Source organism: Penicillium rubens, assembly GCF_028828025.1.
Source record: "Penicillium rubens strain IBT 27055 chromosome Unknown utg000004l_segment0_segment0, whole genome shotgun sequence".
Classification (NCBI taxonomy): domain Eukaryota; kingdom Fungi; phylum Ascomycota; class Eurotiomycetes; order Eurotiales; family Aspergillaceae; genus Penicillium; species Penicillium rubens.
The window spans coordinates 663728-686506 of NW_026890602.1; the positions used below are offsets into that span (position 1 = coordinate 663728).

The 22779-nt window shown below is 49.1% G+C and overlaps 8 protein-coding genes across 8 annotated transcripts; 3 read left to right on the forward strand and 5 right to left on the reverse strand.

Moving 5' to 3' along the window:
* Positions 1-1836: 1836 nt before the first annotated feature.
* On the forward strand, positions 1837-3498 carry N7525_010204 (uncharacterized protein; the record flags this gene model as incomplete). The annotated part of the gene is made up of 4 exons (XM_002556654.1): positions 1837-1899; positions 1963-2151; positions 2443-3276; positions 3355-3498. 4 exons carry the CDS (start codon positions 1837-1839, stop codon positions 3496-3498), a joined length of 1230 nt encoding a protein of 409 aa, XP_002556700.1.
* An 893-nt stretch (positions 3499-4391) lies between these two features.
* Positions 4392-6413, reverse strand: N7525_010205 (uncharacterized protein; the record flags this gene model as incomplete). Its single annotated transcript, XM_002556656.1, has 1 exon — positions 4392-6413. One exon carries the CDS (start codon positions 6411-6413, stop codon positions 4392-4394), a length of 2022 nt encoding a protein of 673 aa, XP_002556702.1.
* Positions 6414-7371: 958 nt separating this feature from the next.
* On the reverse strand, positions 7372-7722 carry N7525_010206 (uncharacterized protein; the record flags this gene model as incomplete). The annotated part of the gene is made up of 1 exon (XM_061215017.1): positions 7372-7722. The coding sequence occupies one exon, from the start codon at positions 7720-7722 to the stop codon at positions 7372-7374; it is 351 nt and encodes a 116-aa protein (XP_061067529.1).
* Positions 7723-10877: 3155 nt separating this feature from the next.
* On the reverse strand, positions 10878-12012 carry N7525_010207 (autophagy-related protein 27; the record flags this gene model as incomplete). Its single annotated transcript, XM_002556658.1, has 3 exons — positions 10878-11073; positions 11158-11665; positions 11748-12012. 3 exons carry the CDS (start codon positions 12010-12012, stop codon positions 10878-10880), a joined length of 969 nt encoding a protein of 322 aa, XP_002556704.1.
* A 716-nt stretch (positions 12013-12728) lies between these two features.
* On the forward strand, positions 12729-13449 carry N7525_010208 (tubulin-binding prefolding complex subunit GIM3; the record flags this gene model as incomplete). The annotated part of the gene is made up of 4 exons (XM_061215018.1): positions 12729-12746; positions 12824-12955; positions 13026-13093; positions 13257-13449. The coding sequence occupies 4 exons, from the start codon at positions 12729-12731 to the stop codon at positions 13447-13449; spliced, it is 411 nt and encodes a 136-aa protein (XP_061067530.1).
* Positions 13450-14059: 610 nt separating this feature from the next.
* On the reverse strand, positions 14060-16119 carry N7525_010209 (Hsp70 family protein; the record flags this gene model as incomplete). Its single annotated transcript, XM_002556660.2, has 4 exons — positions 14060-14259; positions 14312-14750; positions 14799-15731; positions 15793-16119. The coding sequence occupies 4 exons, from the start codon at positions 16117-16119 to the stop codon at positions 14060-14062; spliced, it is 1899 nt and encodes a 632-aa protein (XP_002556706.2).
* Positions 16120-16929: 810 nt separating this feature from the next.
* N7525_010210 (uncharacterized protein) lies at positions 16930-18274 on the reverse strand (the record flags this gene model as incomplete). The annotated part of the gene is made up of 2 exons (XM_002556661.1): positions 16930-18043; positions 18153-18274. 2 exons carry the CDS (start codon positions 18272-18274, stop codon positions 16930-16932), a joined length of 1236 nt encoding a protein of 411 aa, XP_002556707.1.
* A 773-nt stretch (positions 18275-19047) lies between these two features.
* N7525_010211 (proteasome assembly chaperone 4 family protein) lies at positions 19048-19839 on the forward strand (the record flags this gene model as incomplete). Its single annotated transcript, XM_002556662.1, has 2 exons — positions 19048-19272; positions 19591-19839. The coding sequence occupies 2 exons, from the start codon at positions 19048-19050 to the stop codon at positions 19837-19839; spliced, it is 474 nt and encodes a 157-aa protein (XP_002556708.1).
* Positions 19840-22779: the final 2940 nt, after the last annotated feature.

Below are 22779 nucleotides of genomic sequence, written 5' to 3' on the forward strand. Positions count from 1 at the left end.
AAACCATTACTCCGGGATAACTATGGACCACATACATAGTGTAGCATGTCACTCTCTACTAAGATACAGTCAATGACACTTGCATTCTGCTATACATACATTTAGTATAGCTAGTCTATTACCGACTTATTATTTCAGCTAACAGGTTATTTTCCATGCCACCATTTTATTCAATACGCCTTGTTTAGGGTAACGGAGAGTATCCGCCTTGAGCAGATTGTGACTGACACGTGATATATCCATGTCAAGCCACGTGAAATGAATGTGAACCACGTGACCTTTACCGTTTGCTGACCTAAGCCCTATCCGTTCCGAGATGAGGTCAACAGCCTCGGATTAAATCGCGCAAACCAGCAAACCAGAGCCCTTGGATGGTCAGACTCCCCCACGTTGGAGAAATGATTCGGTGTTGATGCCACTTTGAGCTTGCGTGCCTTGCAGTGGGGCATTGAAAGAACCCACGCTCCTGTTACCCGCAAAAATCAAGATGTGAACAATCTGTGTTGGTGTTTATTATGTGCCACTGACGCCTGCCTAGACGACATTTACATAGCTAGCTCCAGTTACCTTACCTTGAGCTTACCTTCTGCCATCCGTCGCTTCCGTTTTATATCATGTTCCACGATAGCCGACAAAAAATGTTCCCCAGCTAGTCAATGACGTCAGGTGGGACATCCACAGAGCAATGAGAATGCGAAGAAATCGATCTCCAACTTTGCCCAGGATCAGACCCCCTGCAAGTATCTACTCAAATTCGGCCGAGGGATTTTTATATACGATTTATCCGTGCTTTGAAAAGAAATCGCCCACCGTTTAGGAAGCAAACTTTCACCGGGCTGCATGGAAGAGGAGCACCGTCTCAGCCCAGGAGCTAAGAGACGACTGGACCGTGGATTGTGGACACTTGTTCCAGGTCGACGCATCCAGAATTGAAGATCGGTCCACACAACTGTCCACAAGTTGTTTTCCCATTGGTTATCTCCTCACGGGTGGTGGTCTCTGGGCTTTTCTTTTGCTTTTGTTTCGTGTTTCGTAGCTGGTGAGGGGGGGAAGAAAAAAATAGAAGCGGATAGGCTCCTGCGGGGCAGAGAGGGGCAAGAGGCTTTATGGCGTTCATGATCTTGATGTTGCTTTTCCGACCCTTACCTAGGAAGCACGCAGAAGCTGATACTGGACATGGATTCGAGGCTTTTTGGTTTCCATATATACATCGTATACATCGTATGCAGTACTACATGTACTGCATCTATACGGAGTACTACTACAACAATACTACTATGTACTACGAGGAGAGATCATGCTACCATACTATAGCTTATGCATAGAACCATCGGGCTACCTATGCAGGCAATTCGTAGATCTCCGTCTGGCCTGCCGGATACGATATTCATAAATTATTTTTCAATATTTCCTTTCCATGGTTAAGGGTCATAACCAACTCTGGTAACTCTCCGCCTCCCGAGGTTTCCTGAAAAAGAAAAAAGAATAAAATAAAAGTTATTTTAAAACCTGGTGCCTATGTCATTCGTTCATATAAAGAGTTTTAGCCCCCCCTCCTGGATCCTTTTTCATTCTCACGCCATAGTGACTGCAGCTGAGACCTTCAAAAGGCTCTCACATTCGCTGGCATAGGACACTTGTGAAGTGTTGACCCGCCATTCAAAGAAACTTCCTGACAGCTTTATCGGCTGGATTTGAATTATCCTTGCTTTAATTGATCAGAGATTTGATCCACTGCAAGTTTATTTACGATTACCTTTCATCACTTTTCCCTGAGACAAATCTGCAGATCGCAGTTATCTTGGGTTAATATCAAATATTGCACGGCATACAAGGATGTCAGACAAGCCGATCTTTGTGGCTACGCATCCGCGAGCATGCTCGACGGCCTTTGAGCGAGTAAGAACTCCCGAAAGATTCTGATGTCCAATACATTCCAAACACATATCTAACGGACTACAGGTCTTCATGACTCAGCGGGATACTATCCAATGTGTCCATGAACCATTTGGTGATGCATTTTACTACGGTCCGGAGCGCCTCTCTAGCCGATTCGCAGGCGATGAGCATGCACAAGAACGCCTGGACAGTGGATTCGCCAATTCCACATATAATACTGTGATGGAAAGGCTCGAGCGAGAAGTTACTCAGGTCCGACCCTTCTTTCTGCGAAATCTCTCGCGTTCTTACACACCCCCCTCGTAATGCTCCTCGTGTTCTCCCCTGTGGATCGAACACGAGGGAAGATTCCTTGCCTCATTACGTGTTTTTCTTTTTTGGTTTATTCTACACCGCAGATGTAGCCCCAGGCAGTCTGTTCCCCTCCCCCCTTCTCTACAACTGTAGATCACAGACTGGCTTCGAAATATCGAATGATCATGGAGATCCGCGCCGCGGAATGGAATATTTGTTCTTTTCGATGGGATACTTACCTTGTCACAGGGAAAGAGAATCTTCATCAAAGATATCGACCACTACCTGCTTCCACCGAATGGCCAGCCCGCTAGCATCGCCCCGTCTCTACTGCGCGTTAAGCGAGGAGTCGGTACCAACGGCGACTCGCACACGGCCAACGGTGTGAACGGTACCAACGGTACCCACGCCAATGGCCACTGCGCCACGTCAAACGGTCACGCCAACGGGGTCAACGGAGCCTCGAACGGTACCAACGGCGCGGCGAACGGTGTGAACGGTCATCACGAGATGAACGGCCACACTAACGGTGCGACCAACGGCCACACCAATGGGACTTCCAAGGAGCCCTACCCGTACGACACACCCACGGAGCCGGGCAACCCAACCGTGATGCCGCGCGAGCTGCAAGAGCAGTTCCACTGGGCATTCCTAATCCGTGACCCGCACTACAGTGTGCCGTCATACCTGCGGTGCACGATCCCGCCTCTAGACGATGTGACTGGGTTCCACAACTACGACCCGCTGGAGGCCGGGTACGATGAGCTGCGTCGGCACTTCGATTATCTGCGTGACAGTGGATTGGTCGGGCCCCGGGTTGCGACGCGTCCGGACCTGAGCTCCCAGACTAACGCACAGGCGACTACTGGTATTGAGGTTTGTGTCATCGATGCGGATGATATGCTCGACGAGCCGGCCAAGACCATCGAGGCTTTCTGTAACAGTGTTGGTCTCCCGTACCGCCCGGAGATGCTGACGTGGGATACGGAGGAGGAACATGCTGTTGCTCGGAATGCGTTCGAGAAATGGCGTGGATTCCATAATGATGCTATTGAATCGAGCGCTCTGGTGCAGAGAGCTCATGTAAGTTTTTGTGTCATCTTCGTTCCGGTGGAATGGGGATACGAAGGTATTGGCGACTTGCGCTAACACTGTTCATAGAAGCGTGCTGTGAAGACTGAGGAGGAGTTTGACGCCGAGTGGCAGAAGAAGTATGGTGAGAAGCGGGCTGCTCTCATCCGCCAGACAGTTGACGCCAACATGGCCGACTACCTGTATCTAAAGTCATTCGCCGTCAAGGTCTAGAAATGACTGGAATGGGAGGAAAGGAAGGGGAGCCGATGGCACCTACCCCATATTATTTCTTATTGTCTTTGTGAGACACGATAACGATAACGAACTAGTCCGGATGGCGCTATCTCCACGAGGATTGGCTGATGACGATGACGATCTTTGCATGTGTTCTTTCTATTTGTTCTATCTCGTTATTGCTATTTGCGGATTGCTCGAGTGTAGCTGGCTTAAGATGAGTATGTTTCAAGGTGCCGATGTCTTGTTAGCCTGGTGAGGCCGGTGTTTACTTCCCATTCCTTCCTATTTAGGCCATAGCCCAGTAGCCCTTTCCCCATCTTTCCTCCTTCCCCAATATTCCCCCGGAGGTCCGGAAGAATCGACTCGTTTCCACGACAATGCCCCCGAGCAGTTGCTCATGGATATCCACCCGTGGACGACTACCAGCATTTGCCAGTCTGGCTGGAGTGTTATAGGTCCGAAAGGTGATTGAAGTTGATTGGAAGGTCTGCCTCGCTCTTTGAAGAAACCATGGACTATTCACCACTGGTTTCACCTACTACTAGTCTGTTACAGGACGGGAGGGAATCCAGATACTTCCCTTCCCTTTGCCTTGGGCAGCTCCTGTTATTACTTGTTACTAACCATCTATTGGGGAGAAGGTGCCTTAAGCACTACAACTACTCGGTAAGCCCAAGGCCGAGCGATACTCTCTAGACAGGAATGTCGCTACAAGAGCTACAATCCAGACCCTAACATTCATTCGGATATCCACGTTAACAGAAGCATAATATATGAATACACCACTTTACGGCGCAAACATGACTATGGCCTGTTTTTCAAACACCAAAGTTAATAGGTAAAATGCCAAGCCAGTAGCACGGCCGTCTGGGGCAGTTCCACCTGCCCTATTTGTGAACCTTGGAATTAGCCTTGAGGGCACTGTTCGGCACGTACAAAGGCATCGAATCTTCCCAGATAGAATCAGTAAGCACACGCTTATTCGAGCCATCAGCATTCATAACGACGACCTGACCATAAGGTTGGAAAGTATCATCATAGAGAGCACACTCATACTGGAACCCGAACATGCCGGAAGAGAAAGCGATTCGACCGTCCCAAGTCCAGACAGCATGGGCATCATTGGCACCACTGCTCGTGAGAACCCTGACATCAGTTCCATCAGCACGCATTGTGCAGATATCGTAGTTGTAATCACTAGTCTTGCGGGTGAAGACGATTCTCTTTCCATCGGGGGAGAAGGAAGGCAGGTTATCCCACTCGGTGCTCAAGACGGAAGTCTTGCCAGTTTCCAGATCCAGGAGGCGGAGCCCAAGCTGGGATTTGTCGCCCAGAGTGGAGTTTGCTCCCCAAATACGGAAGACGATCTTCTTGCCGTCGTGTGAGAAGCTGGGGAAGCCGGAGTTGATCACGCTGCTGTTGCTGCTTAGGGTTTCGTTACTCTCGGTCAGGACTTCCGAGTACGTGCCATTGGCAGTGGCCCGTACAAGCCAGCCGCCGCCGGTTGCGCGGCCTTGGAACCAGAAGCCTACTCCGAAAGTGAGCCAATTGCCATCGGGCGACCAAGACGGGTTGAAGGCGCCGGCGGTGCCCATGGCAACTGACTTTGCATCAATAAAGCCGGATTCCATGACGTTGTAGACTAGGCCCTCGTTTGTTCCATTGTCGTTGAAGGACACAATGGAGGAGTTTCCAAGCTGCTTCTCGGTCATGGCCATTTTGTTGGTGTTGGAAAGCTGTGGGAAGACGTCTGTAAAGCGGTATTCCCACTCCGAGTCCCAGCTGTACAGCTTCTTGCCCATAGGACGGACAGTCCAGGAGGTCTTCTCATAGACGACCTTCTTGCCATCTGGAGACCAGGCAGGAGAGCGGATCACCTCACTAGAGGTGTTTACATATCCACCGGCAGTGGTGTGGAATCCTTCGACACCGGCACCCTTGGCGAAATAGGCGACAGTGTTGTCAGGGATATATTGAGGGAAAATCTTGACACCCGCTCCTTCAGCTTCCACGCGACGGTCAGCACCTGTGGCAAACTCCACCGAGACAAGGGTAGAGTTGGCAGAGTCGATTGACTCAGGACGGTGAGCGTTCCAGGTATTCTCGCGGGTCATCTCGTAGAAGACAATACGCTCGCCATCGAGCGACCACTTGGGCGAACCGAGACAGTAACCGGGCTTCGACACGACGGAACGGAAATCAGATCCATTAGGGCGGATAGCGTAGATGGACAGCTCCTGTGTATGTTCCCAGCCGGTCACACCTTGGAAGATCGGGTCACCGTGTCCGTACCAGCCCGAGTTACGGTCCGACGAGAAAGCAATCCATTGGCCGTCGGGAGACCACGACGGGCGGAAGTAACCATTAGGAAGAGAATCATCGGCGGCGGTCGTCGCCGTATCAGTGAGGTTCCATTTCTTTCCGCTCTCCAAATCCATGACCCAGATGTTGGCCTTGAAGCCATTGGCGGTGGACACATAAGCGATTTGTCTTCCATTCGGAGACATGACAACTCCGTCTTCCAGTGAGGAGGTTGCTACCAACTCCTCAAGGTCCGATCCGTCTGTCCGGACGCGGTAGATATCCGAATTACCGTCACCGTTCCGCTCCCCGGTAAAGGTGATCCATTCTCCATCGGGAGAAAAGGTGGCATGGTATTCGTAGATAGGGTTTGAGAGGAGAGGTCGTTCATCAGTGCCATCAACATTGGCAACATACAGCTCTGATGTTCCGGGAGCGATGCGGTTCATATAAAAGATACCCTTCTTGTCGGACGGCGCCTTGCGCGGTATGTGCGTGTGCGGTGGCGTGCTTTTCTTTTCCAGGCTCATCTGCTCTGCATATGGACACAGGGCCAAAGCTGACGGCAAGGCAAGGCCTAGCAGCGTAATTGAAGCGGTAAGACGCATGGCGAAAAGGGGTGAGTGCACCAAAACAGTTCAAGGCCTGGGGGTCATTATTTCTGGCATTGCTATACTTATATATGAAAATTCTATAGGGGAAAAGGCCTGAAGGACCGATCGTTTCCCTCCATGGTCGTAGCGCAATTCTTTCGTCCCACAGGCCCACCTTCTTGTAATGAAGTCCGCGTTATTAGCGGGCCTTCATCTTATCTGATGAATCAAGCTAGAGACTGACCACTGAGAAGCCCTGCACAATATTGACTCCTCATCTGATTGGCCTTTTCGAATGAAGCTGCGAGTTGAGAAAGACTTCAAACAAGGCAATGATCGTCGTGGCTTGAGATGGATGGAGAAAGTCTCTTCCGCTGGTTACCGGTGGCATTGTTGTCGTGCCTGTTTGGGACCTGGTAGACCCTGTGTGGACGAGCATCGTTCGCCTGGCGCGTCCATATACACACACAACAATGTCGAACGATGCTGTATGCAAGAACGAGCCGATCCTGCAGTTTCTACGCATAACTGTCAATCCTGGATACGGCAAGTAGGGCTCGGATGTAGGAGCGAGAAACCGAGTGCCAAGTAACTTGGCACGGAGGATATACCTCTGGTCTTGCACCATATCCTGCTGACCCAGGTAACTCCGCTTATTTCGTTAGTCGATGTAAGCCACTGAACGTCCAAGCTCGACGGCCGATGCAATTTCCCGGTATGATTATCTTGAAACATACGGCAAAATACGCCGCTTTCTGCATGTCAAATAGAGTACCTAGGTAGGCTTTAAATCCGTTGGATATACTCGGAGTCCGAAGATCGGTCGGGGCTACCGGATTCAGGGCGTGGAGTGTTGATCAATGGTGGAGCAGTCTTATTGCAGCCTTGGCACAGGGCTTGTGTTTTCGGTCGCCAATACGAACTTGGTTGACGACAAAGTACTCCTGGGCTGTGTAGCGGATTGACAAGGCATTCAACTAAGATCACCAGGATGAGTGAATGAGCCAGATAGCACTGGAGTTCCATCACTCCGCCTAGCTCCATCCTCGTCGGCAAGATTCGGTCGTAGTGCGAATAGGAGTGGAAGGCGGAATCCAGTTCCTTCAGAATCGTATTCGAACCGATTGACCGTTGCAATATATAATCCTAGCAGGATCACCTTCGTTGAATGGCACACCATTCTCGATCCAAAGAACAAACGATGAATTTCTTCGTTGAAACTGATCGTGCGTCTATCATCCGCAGATGCAAAGAGCAGGAATGACGGCACATCCCTGCCCTGGCCTTGGGCATGAAACATCTGACGCGCTGTGAAGGCTTCCATGTCGCGCGGAACCTCCAGGCCGGGGCGCGATTAGCTTAAAACGTGGGTTCCTCGCTCGGGTCAGAAAAGAGCGAATAAAGCACACATTTGGTACTAAGGCCGCGCCGCATCGGGCTCTGCATCGGTAAAAAAAATGGTGCATTCCGGGATATTGGCAAAGGAAACTGCATGCGTGATTCGATCGCGTCCGTGTAGCGGTCCATCGCAGCAACCGTACTATCAATCTGAGCCGCGCAGTATGGGTGCCAACGCCATAATCTAGTTTGGTGTCGCGAATCCGCTTCTTCATCGGACAAGTCTCTCTCACTCCGTGGATCGGCCGCGAATTTTCCCATTCAGAGCATATGGATCCATTGGGTAAGAACCTCTCTAGAGGAAACCACATATCCCAATGTTCAGCAACAGGCTCGATACTTTCTGAATTCTCGATGGTCAATGGAAATGAGGCATGATGGTTCAGCTGGTCGTAGAGGACACTAAGACAGTGGGAGCCTAGATCGGGAGTTGTGTCGTAAATGACCGCAAAACGCTCTTTATCTTCGAAATAGTTGTCTCCGAGGGGGAAGACTCGTCGGCAAGTCCCATTCGAAGCCTGCTCACCCAGTAGAAGAATCCCGGCGTCAAAAAAAAGACCATAGATTGAATCAAGGAATAAGTTTAACGATGGACCCAGCCGAGCGCGAATGGTGTCAATATTCTTGTTCGGCTGGTTGAAGAACCATGGCTCGCTGGCTAGGGAGTCGAGGGTCAAGGATGTGTTCTGGCGTGGTGTTCATGATGAGGGTTGACGGGCAAGGAAACAGACTGTGACACTCACTTAGGACTTCTAACGTTTCATCTTTAGACCCCGTTCACCGAAGAGTAACAGCGTCTCTATCCTCTTCGGGAATCCGGTTTCAATAGGGGTCAACGGCTTCCCTTCGTAGCTTCTAGTCTTAGGACTACCACCTCACTATCGATATTGACCTGTTTAATTGCCTCGACATCTTGCAACATAGTCGACATTCTCGACATCTCACTTTAACAAGAAGTGATCTATATCCGCTTTTATAATAGTGAAATCATACGGAACCTCCAATGCTAAATTCTTAGATCTTGTCCCTCGCCTTAGATGCGAAGCTAACTGGGAATTGTGGAATAACGGATAGAGATTGTATTAAATGGTAAAGACTTTTTGTACTAGGCTGTCCTCATAGGATAAGAAAAACGTCCTACTTCATAGCGACCTAGGTATACACTAGGGTACATATATAAACTATAGACATCCAGATCAACTACCAATAAATACTAGGCACTACACACCCGCATCGTAATACTTATAAACAACTAACTAGGAAATGGTAAAAGGAACTAAGTGTACAACGGGCCCGAGCGATAGAGAAATCATATTTCTGCATTTCCATCTTAAGAATTCTGAGGAGGTTCTTGGTATCGAGTGTGACAACCAAACTCTTGAACTGCGACCTCAGTGGTAAACATTTGAACCCTGGTGCATTCACATTTTGGACCAAGTTGTAAATTAACAATTTACCACGGCGAGCATGAACTTGTTATGATCCGTATCGCGTGCGGAAGGTCGTGAGATCCTCTGCTCCTGGTGTCAAACGGATGGTATGGAAGCCTTGTCGAATGTAACTTAGCCTTGCTAGTGCGCTGTAGAACCTCATCAAGCAAGGGGAGAGGATAGCAGTCTTTCTTTGTGATCGTATTTAGCTTCCGGAAATAAACACAAAAACGGAGGCCGCCACTGGGTTTCTTCGCCATAAGAAACGGGCACGCGTAGGGAGATGCACTCAGTACAATGAAACCTTTGTCTAGGTTCTCAATGATATACTGCTTTGCGGCTTTCAGTCCATCGAGGGATAGTTCACTGCATGATGAGTGCCTCCATCGGGATTGCTCTGCTTAGGCTGTAGGACACATGGGTAAATCGTTCTATAACTGTAACCACCAACCGCCTTTTTCAATTTGGTCATACCAACTCGAAACCTTCCCTCTCCTTCGAAGGTGGGATAACTTCCTACTACCTCAACATGTTATAGAAGATCACTCCACTGTCTGGCAAGTAGCCACAGCCACAAACAGTCCTGATAAGAGTCAGGCTGAAAAAACTCAAGACGCTAGGGAAATATTCAAAATGGCCGACAGCCACCGTTTCAGGTCTGGCCTTTCAAGCCTTCATCACTCCACAGACTGTGGGCGTTGGAAAAAGCAGACGACACCGAGAAGAGTCGCCCACCGGGAGCGCGGCATGCCAGCAACCATGCGTTGCATTATTCATCGCCTATGTAGTGTCCCAACCAGAGCTTGGCTGGGTTTCTGGCAGCTCCAAGCGTTGCGAGGAAGCTGTGTCTTTGAATCGCAAGAGCTCACACAAGCTCGATGATACCGGCGAATGAGCAATATGGAGACCTTGAGTAAAGGTACATATGTAAACATGATGTGGAGATGCTCGTGCCGATCATCGAAATCTGCTGGGTATAATTGTTAGTAAAAGAATGGCAGTGAGGCTGTTGCTTCTGGTGCTGACCTGTTATTGATGTGTGTCTTCGGTTCCCATTAATATAAGACTCTCCCAGACGAGGAAGTGCTTTAGGATAGTGTCATTCATTCTAAGTGAACAACATGGCGAAAAGTACTCTTGAAGTGTGCAAGGAGATAAAAGTGAACAAAGAAGGGAAAGGGATATGTAGACCAAGTATTTATATAGTGACTGATACCATATGTCGTTCGAATGACTAGAAGTACCCTGGAAGGCTTGCAAGGAGGATGAAGCTAAATGGAGAAGGGACTGGTAATGAACACCAGGTATTTATAGGGGACCTGAAAAGCCAGGCTGTAAAACAGCAATGCTCACCTGAAAGACAGACGCAATGTGTCTGAGAAATGATAGAGCGTCCTATCTACCGACATTCTAGGAAGCTCAAACAACTTATAGTGTAAAGGATGCGTAGGTCGTAACAACCGGCCTTGAAATCATATCATTCGTTACGGCCAAGCATATAAACTCCTCCTCTAGCGCCATACAAAACATTTGCAGAATACCTGCAAGGCTTGGAAACCCCGGCCGAAACAGCCCAGTAAGGAAAAGACACTGTATCTTCGTCCAAAAGTACAAAAGACTATAGAAACCAATCTATCGAAGCCAAGTTCCTTCATACCGCACTGTAACCGCCCCGCGAGCCCGCTCCTTGCAGAGTATTGACCACACGACGGAGCCAGTCCTGGAAGATGTAGGGGATATCGCGGATGGTGTCACCATGAGGGAGCAAGTCCCAGCCACGGGCGCCGTAACGGTTGTAGTTGAGCCAGGAGCCGAAGATGAGGTAGGCAGCAATGAAGAGGAAGGCACTGAATAAATTAATTAGCAGGACGTCCCAACACGGAAAAGCAGACACAGGAAAACGAAGCTCCTAGGAGCTAAGGAAAACTCACATGATGATCAACCAGGTAAAGAAACCCCAGCTCTTGGAGCTAGGAGTATCGCCCTTCTCCTTCTCGTACTCATCGCAGGCGTACTTTGTGCGCCAATCCAGTCTCAGGATATAGGTATCGTCATCCGACAGACCAGCACTCTTGATTTGCAGACTACTGCTGCTGTTGCCCGAGGACACACCACCTCCCTCACCTTCCGCTCTCCGTCGTCGCGCCTTCGCTTCCGAATCCTCAATTGTATCCAGGCCCTCCAGTCCAGATCGCTCGTGGTCGCACTGGAACTCAATGATAGCGCCTGCCTTCTTACCCTTCTTGTCTCCGGAATTTTCCTTGTATGTGCCACCTTCCAGCTTAACGCGCAGACCCTCGGTCTCAGGGTCGATGTCCTTCAACCGCTTCAGTTCTGGGCTCTTCGAGGCTTCGCCAGCGGCCTCGAGGTCGACGATCGGGAACGGGAAACTATCAACTCCACCTCCGTCATTCTGGGCTCGGTGCACAAATGCGCAAACTAAAACAATACATCAGTTAGCTGGTCACTCCAAGCAGAAGACCACTTCAACATGGTCGCGTCATCTCAGCCTGGAACGTACTGTTTTTGTTAGTTCCGCAATTGCCGTACTTGTCGTACTGGGCAGAGCTCTTGAGAGTATTGCAAATATTCAATCGGTATGTTGTGCTCGTCACGTTGTCAGGTGTCTTCGCGGTGGTATTCAGTACGTGGACGCCTTTTAGGGGACTGAGATCGTATTTGTGGTCGCCGACATTGATGTTCGCGCAGTCGAAGCCAGACGCGGATGCCAGGCTCGGTAGGAGGGCGGAGAGGAGGAGTGAAACTCCATTTGGTTGTATTCGCATTTTGAGTAATGTGGCGCTGGCTGGGTCGCGAAGGGTACGAAGGACGGATGAAAGCTGGGATAAGGCTTTCGCGCGGGATGGAGCTCGATAGCTCAGGTGGAGATGGTCACGAGGACAGGTTTACACAGGACAAGTGTGACCAGTACAGTTAAAGCGAGATTGGAGAGATCTGGTTATTCGGGTTCGAGGTCCCTGTGGAGGTTGAAAAGTGACGATGACGGGGTTGTCCCTGCGGAGGTGTTTCGTTTCTCCGGTGGCGGTGTTTTGGCACTAAAAGGTGATGCCTACCCCCCAACTCGGAATGAGGATGCCTCGAAGTGCTTAAAGCTATTTCTGGAGTCCTAATGACTTTTATCCAAATGATCTTTTTTATTCCTTCGAGAAAGTAATAGCTATGATGTCACCCAGGTACCCGATGGCGTACCCAACCCGATATATGGCATGTACAGAATAATGCAAGCAAAATAGAAGATCCAATACATCTGAAAAAGAAGCAGAGAGAAGACCTGATGATACTCTTGCTCCGTATATAAATATGTACTGTATAGCTCCCATATATCACCAGCTCATCGCCACGCACGGACCACCCACTCAAACCCGATATCAAACGCGCAAGCCAACCAACCTGCAACGAGGACAAAAACAAAATCCCATACACAAAAGAACAGACAAATTCCCAAAGACCAACCAAATAGCTCCCCACGCAGACAGCCAAGATGGTGCAGCCGCGTATGGTAAGCCAACCCCCACCAAGCTCAAGCGACAAACCCCGCCAAAGCCCACCCAAGCTAACCGGAAAACCAACGCGCAGCTCACAAAGGCGGACGAGGCAACAGCCAATGACGAGAATGAAGTCCGTCGCGAGGATCAGGAGAAGATTAACCGGTTCAGTCGATTGCATCAGCGCGAGACTGTGCTTGAGGAGCAGTTGAAGGGGAAGCAGGTATGGAGTTTTCACGTCTGAGGATTTTGTTTTCCGCTATGTCTTGGATCTCTTGCTAACTGGATTGCAGAAGGATAAGGAGGATTTGGAAGAGGTCTCGATGGAGTTGGAGCTTGCTGATGAAGACGAACTTGTGCCGTAAGCAATACTTTCTTCTCATATGCTATTCTTCTCTTTTTTTTTATCCGTTTTGATATCTATTCTGGGTCTTCTCTGCTGTTTCCCCTTAAGGAGACCTGCGAAGAAACCGAAAACCGAAAAGAAATAAAAGGAAAAAAAGCCATAACTAACAACACCCCAGTTACAAAATCGGCGATTCATTCTTCCAACTACCGCTATCAGATGCGCAGGGAATGCTCTCCACATCAACGGAAAAGATCGACGCAGATGTCTCCAAGCTCGAGGACTCACTTGGCGAGCTGCGTGAGGAAATGCAGCAGCTGAAGGTTGCGCTGTATGCGCGGTTTGGTCGCAGCATTAACCTCGAGACTTGATTGGGATGGATTAGATGTATTACCACCTTACTTTTTCGTCTCTTAGGACTTGTTTCTCATTCCTTTCTATCGTCTATGTGAAAAATGGAGATGGAGGGTTGACAATCTTCAATGTCTAGATTGAATATGCGGAATGGATGAACTTGATGATAGGTCAGATGGCGTGGCATTTTCTTTGTACCTACTCATAATCATGAGTACATGGAGGTGTATATTTGTAGATAAAGCGGGATATTATAAGTCAGATGAGGGCCACAGCTCGTCAATATCATTCAAACGAAACATAGTCAAGAGGTATCTAAGAGGGCGAGAAAGAAAAAGAAAAGATAAAAAGACAAACAGGAACCGCCAAAACAAGTAGGCAAAGACATATGGCTCCACAAACCTGTGGCATATATTTAGGGACGGCGCAGGGCAAGAATCAACACAGATAACGCCTATGCGCCGTAGTGATGCCCAGTCATCCAGCAAGGGGTGATCCAAGACCAATATGAGGGAAATTCAATCAATAAAACTTAAGCTGATAATGTCATGGGCCTCGTCCAGGAGGAATGTATATACGGCGGGCGTATTTGTGTTTTCGTATGTGTTTCCTGTGTATAATAGTAGATCACCGGAACTTGGCACGGCAGCGGCCCATGATCTCGTTTTGGCAGACTAGTTCGGCGCTGAATTCACTCCCGTCTAGCGTCAGGTAGATATCGAAGTAGACACGATAGAAGATGCCCTGGGGTGTGTCCATGCGCTCGAAGTCGGTCTCGAGGTTCTTACGAGACAGATCGGATGTGAGCGTGACGACTTCCTTGATACCTAGGGAAAGTATTAGTACTTGATACAAGGAAAATATCATCCCTTAACTTACGTGGATCCTTGGTGTACTCGGGGCAGACGTCCTCATCACAGGCATACAGCACATCCTCGTACATGAGTGTGGCGCCAGGTGCAACCTGACGGAAGAAGCTGACCTTGACTGGTTCGCCGATTCTGACACGCTCTCCCTTTTGGACGAAGATCTGACGGGTGTACTTGCATCGATCGCGGCCATCCAAACTAGGCACACGGTACTGTTCTGGGTGGTAGCCTTCCTTGAATGGCTGAAGCGTGGCCATAAGGTAGTGCCGACGTGCTACGCGGTGTGTGATGACCCGCTCAGTGATACCTGCAGTGACTGCACCCTTGACTATGGCAGCCACAGAGTCCATCGGGCGGACCACTTTTGTCTGATACTGCGGCGGCACATGGAGCTTGATCTGCTGGAAGAGGTATTCTGAAGCACCAAATCCGCCAACGACCAGAACGTTCTACAAAATGTTAGCTTTGCACTGAAGACTAGGCCGAGATGCTCTTACCTGGAGCAGACGGTTCTGTGCTTGAATAGCGATAATCTGGTTGCGGACCAACTCGAGGATACGGTTCACGACAGGCTCGAAGCACTGAAGAATCTCCTCGTTCATGAAGGTCATGTAGCCTTCCTCAATGCCGGCATCGGGGAAGTCAGCCTCGATACCGACGTCCACTGCCCATTTTTGACCGTTGTTACGGAAGTCGGCCTTGATGCGGTTCTCAAAGTCCATGATACACTTCGCGTAGACCTTGCCCGCGGTCCGAGAGCCATCCGGCAGCTTCATCTTACGGATCTTCGCGCGCAATATGTTACTGAAATTCCGATTCAGTGCTGTTGAACCACACGAATCACCAGACCCGGCAGTGCATTCCATCACACTGAAGGGCTGCTCTTCCTCAACCTCATACGCAATCAAATCCACGGTACCACCACCGCAATCCACAATCAAAATAGCGTCGCCCACCTTCAGGTTCAGCAGACCGCTCTTGGCACAGAACAAAGCCGCTGCCTCGGGCTCTGAGACTAGGGTGAGGCGGTTATCGTTCTCGTCGCGCAGGAATCCAGCCTGGATAGCAGCGGTTCGCGTCGCAGCCTTGCCAGCATCGTTCCAAATAGCCGGTACCGTCAGGTAGTATCGGATATTGCGTTCCTCACGTGTAAACACCTCTCCCAGAGCCTTTTGCAGCTGAGCGCGGATGGCTTGTCGTAGTTTGAAGAGGTAGTCGGCAGCGACATCGATTTCGGACTTGCCCGGGGGGAGGGGAGGCAGGTTGATGGGGTCAATATAGGTGTTTCCGGAGAGCATCAGCTGTAGCTTGAACCACTCAACCTTCTGTACTTGGGGCTTGGGGTATCCGGTCGGGGCAAGAGCGTCGGCGATATCGGGGCCCCATCCTACCACCTTTTGGTATTGGTCGTAGTAGAGGACGGTTGGGATCTAGCAGAGAAACCCGTTGTTAGACTCGAACTCATGAAGTATAGTTATTAGTCACGCTCACCTTTTGTTTTGCGTGGGTTCCGGCCCCGGGCCATTCCGTGATGATATCCTCGCTTGCCTGGTTGTTGGTCGCGAATGCATATGCGACACCCGAGAAGGTTGTGCCGAAGTCAATACCGACAATCAGTTGGGCCTTGCTCCGACCCCCACCCTCGACCTCGGCCGCAGGGTTGCGCCCTGGATACTGAGAATTAGACAGTGAGGGTGCAACACTAGGAGCCATCTGCTGCTGCATGCCATAGCCCGGCGGGCCATTTAAGGGAGCATTTGGGTATTGGAGGTTTGTGGTGATGGGCGGGGGTTGCTGATGTTGTTGACCGTGCACCATTGGGCTGGTTGGTCGGTTTGTGTAACTTGGCGGTCGGCCTAACTGTTGAGGCTGTTGATTCATTGGGAGACTTGTTGTTGATGAACTGTGACCAGATGGGGGTGGGGAGCTAGGGGTGGGAGGGACAATCGGGTTGGAATTAGGAAGAGGTTTTTTGTTCCTAAAGCCAAATGACTTAAATCGGGAACTCATGAGATCCATGTGAGGCGACAAGAAAGGGAAGAGTAAGGAAACTGGAAGGGGGGGGAAAAGATGAAAGAGGGGGAAAGTGAGGCTGAGGTGAATTGTGGAGATCAAAGAATGACAATACTTTCTCCGTTGTATATACAATAATTTACTGATTTAGTAATTTGTTTAGAAAGAAAATTAGAAAATTCACACAAAAAGAAGAACTGATGATTTTAAATTTCCGAGAAAGTGTTTATACGCTATATTTAGATAGATATAGTTCTTGTTTATAAGATATATACTCCGTACGGGGTGGATATAAAATCTCCAAATTACCCAAATTACTATTTTGCCCTTCAATCTCACTGGCTTGGCGCCCAGCTCTCCGCGGGGTAGGAAATACATGTTCTTTGTGAAATACGTAAACTACTATATATGTATGAAGTATGGAGTACGTTGAGGTAGTATATAGATGTTTTCAATGGCTCCCATGTTCGATCCATATTTCTCTGGATCATTAGGCTCCTTCTTTGTTCTGAGTTTTTGGCCCCCAAAAGGTGAAATAAAATTGGAAGAACACAGCCTTGTTGCGGGCACCTGTGTCTCCGACTTACAGGGGTCCGCTTTCCGACCAGCCCCCCTTTAAACTGCCACTTTTCGCATCACCCAGTGGGAAGGCTGATAAAGATTTTGAAGCATGCTGTTGGGGTCCTGGATATAGCCGCAAGCCTTCCGCTCTCCGCGCTTTTCGAGACGGAACCCCATGCGCTCCACAAGGGTCAGCACTTCTTCCTCAGATAACTCGACATTGCCTGGCTCGCCAATCCCGGCCCCCTCGTATTCGGGACTGCTTCCTTTACGGGGGTGACCGTCATCGAAATGCCACAATAGCGGACCCACGTTGATCCAGAGCCCATTTGGTTTGAGGCTGTGTCGGATCGTCTCGATGTACCGAATAAGGTTTGGCGCCGTGTCAATAAAGAAAACAGTCGTCACCGCGTCAAACGCCTCGCGGTTGTTCGGCTGGGTATACAACACGGTGAAATCCGCTGCAGACATGGACATAGTACCTAAGCGACGACCAGAATTGGCAGCCTCCTGCATGGCGAATCCGGGGTGCACGTCGGGGATCATAACTTGCTGGAGTTGCTGTGCCCGTGATTGGAGATTGGAGAAATGCAATGCAAAAGGATGAAGGGCGTGTTTTGCTGGTCCTTCGGTGTGGTTCAGAACCCAGCTACTGGCCAGGAGCTGGTGGTAGGAGATCTCATTTCCCTCGGCGTCATAGCCTGCTATACAGATTTCGAAAACTAAACGGCCGAGGCCAGCGCCAGGGACAAGAACACGGGTTTCCTCTCCACTATCACGCCGTGTCTTGAACTCCTCGTCGAGAGCCTGGAGAACGGGGTCATAGCAGACTTCTCTCTCGGGTCGTCCTTCGAGACTCCAGTCACGATAGAACTGGCGTATAGTTGAGTGAGCTTTGTTGACATCTGATGAAGTTGCTATATCATGCCAATTTTGAGTAGGATCCGTTCTGTCGGGGTTTGCGGGAAGACCAAAGGACTGGAGACCCACCGCCAGAATTGCATCGGCAATATCGGCGTTGGTATCAATGGCATCGTCTACCTTATTGAAGTTATCAAGGATAGAGAATGGAGGCTCCGAGAGCATCTGCCAGTGCGCCGAGGGCAAGGCATAGAACGCTTGCCGTCGACGATGAGTAGTATTCATATGCGCTGTCCGCCGAAATTGTCTGTGGGCGGATTAGCCATTGCAATTGTACGTAGACAAAGGTTTCTATCTGAGGCAGAAGCTACAAGCCCAAAAAGACATGTGTTGGAATCAACTGTCTACCCACATACCTGAATGAGTCAAATGCAGCAAATAGCACCCTACGCTCCTCGGGATCAGCGAAAGGGTTGAAGTCCCCTCCCCAGCTGCTCTCCTCCTCCCCGGCCTGGGGCTTTTGTTGTTCAGATGCCATGCGGAGGTTGTCAGGCTAGCTCCACGTTTAAGGGTAATTGATGCTCAATGCTACAAGGCCACAAGTCCTATGAGGAATTGGCAGCGACGAAGAAGCAATTGTTGAAAAGGAGAGAAGAGAGTGACCAGTGAAAGTATATGGAGGGGCAGACAAAACAAGTTGGGCAATCCTTACAAGGCCAACAACGGTTCCCATTGGGCCAATTGACTTTACCGCCGTGCTGTCCGCCTTTCCTATGTAGATACAATGGGCGTATAGTTAGCTGAAGCCTAATTACATATACCCAGATATAGGGATGTATATATATGTATCTAATCATGAAACGCTACGAGGGCGAGTTAGGTAGTCCTTCATCTGCCTCTATTTGGTAGTTGCAGTGCGTCTTTTTTATATCTATAGACAACGTAGGAGATCTTGAGATATTGCCTATTGATCCACATGGAAGCAAGATCTGTGCAGTACAGAGAAACTAACAGAAAAATGTAATCAAACGAGAGTACTTCCATGAACTATCTATTATATCTCATTGGAAAAAGAAAGAACGAAGAGGCAAAGAGATGACCGACCAGTGATTTTCTGCCAGCAATAACAACTTGGGAGCCAATAGGAATTAAGTCGCAAGTGGCTGTTAGTGCCTACCGTACCCACCCAGGGCGGGGATTCGATGTTGAATATCCCGACTTTCAACACCTTGCCTAAATACAATTCTCGCCTACATTTTCTTTTCAACAACATTCCTATTCCTTACACTGAGGACCGGCAAAACAACAAGTATGGCGTCTGAAGCCGCACCAGCCGGTCCTTCGGCTGAGCTAGCTACTCCTAGCGTCAAGCCTCAAGAGATCTCGTTCACCTTGCCCAAAGCTTTGCATACAACAGCACATGTTCACTTGAACTTCTTGGGTCATTGTGCCATGGTATTTCTGGCTACCTCATCGCCAGGTGATTCGGGCGGCTCTATCAAACCTATGGGAAGTTTCGTCTACGCGATGCCTGATGTAAGTCCTTACCTGCCAACTTTGCAATGCTTTGCCATATTTGAAGTGAAGCAATACCGTTTTCTATGCCATTCTGTATGGATGGAGGCTGGAGTCATTCGCCCCTTTTTTTAACAGCGCAGCTCCCAGGACGGGTCCTTCCTTTGCTGTTCAATACTGCAATCTGCCACACACATCCCAATGTCAAAGCTCTAATTAGGCAGTAGACTTGGGATAAGCTGATATCCCGATCCTCACAATTGCACACTAATATTTTTTTTTCTTTTCTTTTTCAGTAAAACCGTTTGAGATACTAGGACATGGCTGACGTCTTCTTAGCGCACTTCATCCAAGTCGACAATCTCAACAACACTCTACACATCAGCATCTAGCATTGAATACACAAACCGCATAGCCAAGATCCTGGCTCGACGGTTTTCCATCCCGGTCTATGTTGGCTGCAGTATTGACCCACACGGCATGGGATTGGAAATCGCAGAGGAAATGGAAGGCTTGACCAAGATCGTCAACGTGATCATGGAGAATTGGGAAGAGCACAAGCAGAAGAAGGCTGGAAGTGCGAAATAAACGTCTGTCGAACGAAATATGCAACTTATGTTTCAAGCGTCCATCGATCAAAATCACATACCTAATTGAAACCAATCACTCATTCGCCCAGTTTTGACCGAGTTCTTCTTCGTCTTTTTTTTTTTTTTCTCACGCAGACACCTTTTACCGTCACTGTTTGGCTGCGGTCTGGAAGAGTTCATGGTATGAATTAATACCGAGGTCACGGTCGGCAGCAGAATAGGTCATAAATGAGCTTTTACAAATGACCGTGAAGGCGGGAGGCAGCCTCCACTACCTACTTCAACCCAGCTCAACTTCTCATCGATCTCAACCGAAGTCAATATCAACACCGACACTAGCCTTAACAGCAGTCTAGCCCCACAAAAGAACACCACAGACCTCTCGGGTATTGGTCAGTAGATCGTCAGTACGCAAACTGTGCGGGAAAGTTCTTTATCGGCTTGTTGCGGGAGATCCTCGCAGCCCATACGGCCTAGTCCAATTCACGGAAAAGGCACTGGAATATGTACAATGCGATCGTACACCCGTGCCTGCGGGCCTGCGTTCGGTTGGGGAAAGTTGGTTGGACTGACATGACATGGATATAGCTGTGTTCGGTTCATAGGATATTGTGTCAACAGAGCTACGTGCCTATGGGTGGCGTTGACGCCCTCGCGTCTTCCCTCATCTGTGTTTGGTTCCCTTCAGCGCATGCGTTATACCAGCATCAATGAGCATCAGCACATGCATGTTATGATATACTCCGACGGACATCCACAGTTAAAAATCTCACCTGACCTTGTTGAATCTGAGACACCAATATAACTAAGCTTTAACTGAGTCATGTGAGGTTCGCATGCACGTTAACTCCACCGGAAAACTACTATGCACATGTATGTGTGCTTACGGCAGATATTACCGTTGCATCTATTGTGGACATCCATGGATTACAACTGTGCATAACATATAGGCAGTCGCATAGCCTCATATTTCGTTCCCACCAATCCTACAATGAACACACAATGAACAGAAATACTAAAAACAAAATTCTGCCCACGTTACAAAGAAAAGAACATTCAGCATCCCCCGTCTACTCGGTAAACATCCCGAAACATCTCAGATCCAAGCAAACCCCATTTGATCTGAGACAAAACCGCGGACTAGCACACGGAAGACATCGGGAGTCTCGGGTTCACAACCGTGACAGTTGTTCAGCAGAGCAAATCGGAATGGCTCGGTTAACGGGTGTTTCATCTCGATCGTTGTCCCGCTGTGGGGCGTTGAGTCAAGGACACGCGGACGTGAACAATTGTGATCATATTATTTAGATTGTTTTAGATTGTCTACGGAGTATGTACTCCGTAGTTGGAGTTACAATGTTCGTGGACATCACATCATCTGTTTCTTTCCCAACAGAGAGCCACGTGTGCATTGGCTGAAAGTGGGGGGAAAGGGTCAAGGCAATATCGTACTATTGCTCTTTCACCTCGGGACCGGCCGATCTGCGTGTCTTTATCGTATACAGCTAGCGGCTGCGAGCTGAGAGTCGAGTACCGTGACACGTACATGTATACGAAGTATAAAATTAGAATTGGATTGATAGTCGCCACATGGAAGCGTTCCAATTGGAGCCCTCTCGGTAAGAGGAGATCAAATCAAAACGCTGGATAGGCCAACAGTGGAGGAAGTATGGTACACCGCAAGTTCCGAAATCCAGGAAAGACACCAGGAGCTATTGACTAGCTTCAAACTAGCCTTGGACACCAACTGGTATTTTCTGCAGGTATCATTGGGGGGTAGTAATCACCGGCAGGTCAATGCTTTACACGTGCCATTTCATGAGCCCCTGCATACTGTATGGAGAATAGTTCCGGCACGAACCGAGTAAACTTCCTTTAGGGTTAAGCGTTTAGCTGCATGGCACACGGCCCCTGTATTCCTGTATTCAAGGATGGACGTGTCGGTCTTTGTCGGTCTTTGCCGAGTTGGGATGATAGACGGTTTTATTTTATTTATTTCTATTATATTTATTAAATTGACATCCGAATTAAGTTCGTCGGCAAAGTCATGCGAGTTGTATTAGGGTCTCGGAGCGACTTCCTTGAAATCTCTAACCGAGGGGTGTGCGGGGAAATGTCAAGTCGAAGGCGACATTGGGCACAACTAGCGCAGTGCTGATTCTGCAAGGGCCAAGTATCACTGGCGATACCCGGTGAGACTTGAGCCGTGGGATTTCCCTTTCCTCGCTTGGGAATGGTGGAACCCAGGTGGATGTCATCTTGGATTTCACTTTTTTTTGGTAGGCTTTCAGTTGCCCTGTCTCCGAGGGAAACGTTTAAACTTAACTATAAAATTAACTCGGATCGCGGACCTTCCCCGTAGAGTGGAATCATCGGCAAGTTCTGTGAGCGAAGTACGGAGTACGGAGTAATGTAATCCCAATAGTATCCAAAGCAGACCTCACCGGGCAATGATTAACAAAGGACTACGGAACAGCCAAGCGGCTGAGGGCTGTCTGTGCACTATGCCGTACTGAGGCATGATCTTTGCTATTTTTGCTTTTTTAGCTTTCGTCTTTTTCCCCTGCACAGCATTCGCAGTCCACTGTATCCACCAGTAAAACACATGCATGGGAGTAAAGCGCCAGTGCTATTGCGCAGGATATATTCTCCGTATATTCTCCGTACTAAACCCAGATGGGATGGAGCCCCGAACCTGGGATACTGATAATCAAAGAAAGGGCTTGGCAGTATTCCCTGAGGTTGGGCTATTAGTTTGCCTAGGACGTTATGGAGTACCTACGGATATTCCAAGGTTCGGAGTCAAAGCGATAAAGTACTCGGCTAAAGCTCGGAAAAACCAGGGGTTGACAGGCGAAACCATAGAAAAGAACGGCCAAGGATAAAAAGCCGAGTCAAAGGGGAAAAGTCAAGAGCCAAAGAAATCCGGGCCAACGCA